At 63.0% G+C, this 2,698-nt stretch overlaps 1 protein-coding gene across 1 annotated transcript; it reads right to left on the reverse strand.

The window, feature by feature from the left end:
• Positions 1 to 119: 119 nt before the first annotated feature.
• Positions 120 to 2,675, reverse strand: ENDOU (endonuclease, polyU-specific; the record flags this gene model as incomplete). Its single annotated transcript, XM_010079691.1, has 6 exons — positions 120 to 234; positions 1,043 to 1,185; positions 1,602 to 1,708; positions 1,790 to 1,903; positions 2,195 to 2,394; positions 2,500 to 2,675. Coding segments are annotated over 6 exons (855 nt in total), but the record flags the coding sequence as incomplete, so codon positions are not given.
• Between the last annotated feature and the right edge of the window lie 23 nt (positions 2,676 to 2,698).

Below are 2,698 nucleotides of genomic sequence, written 5' to 3' on the forward strand. Positions count from 1 at the left end.
GCGGCCGCCCACCTCCCACAGCCGGACCAGTCCTTCCCAGTCCTGCCCAGTCCTTCCCAGTGCCGTGGGGCAGCCCAGGGCCCCAGGGCGGGGCTGGGGTCACCCCCCTGCTCCCAGCTTCAGGGCGAGATGACGTAGGCAGTGGCGATGTGCTTCTTGCCGTGGCCGTAGGTGGACTTGGTCCAGGGGTAGGTCTGGATGCTGAGGCTGTAGCCACCCAGGCTCAGGTGACATCTGTGGGGACACAGCCTGTGTCACAGCCCTGCCCCATCCCTGAGCCCTCAGTGTCCACCAGCCCTGTCCCATCCCTGAGCCCCCCAGTCACATCTCCAGGATGTCCCATGTTCCCACACCAGCCCTGTCCCATCCCTGAGCCCCCCAGTCACATCTCCAGGATGTCCCATGTTCCCACACCAGCCCTGTCCCATCCCTGCACCCTCGGTGTCCCCACACCAGTCCTGTCCCATCCCTGAGCCCTCGATGTCCCCACGCCAGCCCTGTGCCATCCCTGAGCCCCAAAATTGCAGCTCCAGGATGTCCCATGTCTCCACACCAGCCCTGCCCCATCCCTGAGCCCCCCGGTCACATCTCCAGGATGCTCCTGTGTCCCCACACCAGTCCTGTCCCATCCCTGCACCCTCGATGTCCCCACACCAGCCCTGCCCCATCCCTGAGCCCCCCGGTCACATCTCCAGGATGCTCCTGTGTCCCCACACCAGTCCTGTCCCATCCCTGCACCCTCGATGTCCCCACACCAGCCCTGCCCCATCCCTGAGCCCCCCGGTCACATCTCCAGGATGCTCCTGTGTCCCCACACCAGTCCTGTCCCATCCCTGCACCCTCGATGTCCCCACACCAGCCCTGCCCCATCCCTGAGCCCCCCAGTCCCATCCCCAGGACGCTCCTGTGTCCCCACACCAGCCCTGCCCCATTCCCAGCCCTCTCCGGCCACTGGTGGGGCTCAGGATGTCACCGCCAGCTCCACAGCCAGAGGACAGATAGACGGACAGACAGACGGACACAGAGGGGTGCCGGTACTCACGCCCTCCCAGGCCGCGCGATGAAGCACAAGGTGTAGAGTCCAAACTCAAACTCAGGGCTGGAGCCGACGAAGGCAGAGCCCACCTCCTTGTAAAACCCGTCCCAGCTGAACTGCAGCCCCAGCACATCGGGGTACGTGTCCCACTGGGGAAAAGGGGGGTCAAGGATCAGACCCCCCGCCTCTGCCTGGCTCCGGGGGCAGCAGGGCAGGGGGCTCACGCAAATCCCGTCCGCATACGAAGCCGGGCATCCTCACGCCCTCCCCAGGGATGGATCCAGATGTTCAGCCTCCAGACAGAGCCCCCAAACCCCAAATCTTATGGTTTGGGAGCCCCTCGTCCATCATTTTTTCTGGACTTTCCCACCCCACCACCATCCCAAGGTCTGCACAGGGGATGGGGCAGGGTGAGCATCTCCCATGCTTCTGATTCCCCCCATTTGGGATGCGGCCGATTTGGGATGTGGCCAATTCGGGATGTGGCCAATTCGGGATGCGGCCGATGCAGGATGCTCCCAGTTGGTGCAGCGCCACCGGCCGTGGATCCTGCGGGATCACTTACCGGCCCGTCGAAGTTGTGGCTGAAGTAGTTGACGATGCCTTGCTTTTCCAGGAGGTAGAAGCGGATCCAGTTGTGAAATCCAGACACTCTCCCTTTTTTCACCTCCCCTAAACACAAACCAGACCCTGGGGTGAGCCCCCCAGCCCGGCGCCGCCCGGGACCCCCCATCCCAGCAGAGCGGGCTTTACCTGCGAAGACGTGCTCGAAGCCGCTGGAGTCCTGCTCGCCGTCACCTCGGGAGTAGAGACCGAACCACATCTCCTTCAAATCGGCGACAAACTCCTGCTCGGAGCCGTAGCGGTCTGTGGGCAAGGTGGGATGGAGGGATGGGAGCAGCATCCCGGGATGGGGGCATGGGGAAAGGCAGGGTAGGGGTCCCCCAGCTCTGACCCATCCCTCTCCCCCAGCCCTCACCCACTCCTCTCCCCCAGGAGCAATTGAGCTTTGCCCAAATCAGTTCTCCTATGTCCCAGCACCTCTTGGAGACCCCTCTCTCCTCCAGTTTGCATCCTCCCAGCTCATCTCTGGTGCTTTCCTTTTGGGTGGGAGATGCCCTGGACCCCCCATTCCCCCCTGCCTTGCTCCACACTCACTTTTTTCATGGAGGAAGGTGAAGAGCTTCTTCATGAGCTCGGTTTTCATCACCTCCTGGAGGAAGCGGTCCTCCTCCCTCAGCTCCTCCGCCGTCACCTCCTCCTCCCTGCCCGTCGCCCGCTGGTAGTTGTCCAGGAGTTTGATGAAGCTGGAGTAGGTGGGTTTGGAGAAAAGCTCCTCGTTGACGTATTTGTAGAGCCTGGAAGAGAATGGATCAGGGAAACAGAGGTTCCATCCAAACCCAGCCCTTGCTGGTCCCTGGCCGGTCCCTGGCCACCCCGTGAGGATGCTGCAGCCCACTCACGGCTGTGGGGAGCGGTCCTGCTGGTCACCCGTCTCGTCGGGGGACGCCTGGTACTGGGGGTTAAGGGCGATGTCGGTGGGTCGGGCTTTGTTGTGATCGGCTCGGTAAAGCTGCTCCGAGATGTGCAGGAGGTCCTCGTCCGTGATGGCATCCCGGCGGCTGGAGAAACCCTCTGCAAGGAGAGGAAGGAGGATGGCAA

This window comes from Pterocles gutturalis, unplaced genomic scaffold (assembly GCF_000699245.1).
Source record: "Pterocles gutturalis isolate BGI_N339 unplaced genomic scaffold, ASM69924v1 scaffold6076, whole genome shotgun sequence".
Lineage (NCBI taxonomy): Eukaryota > Metazoa > Chordata > Aves > Pterocliformes > Pteroclidae > Pterocles > Pterocles gutturalis.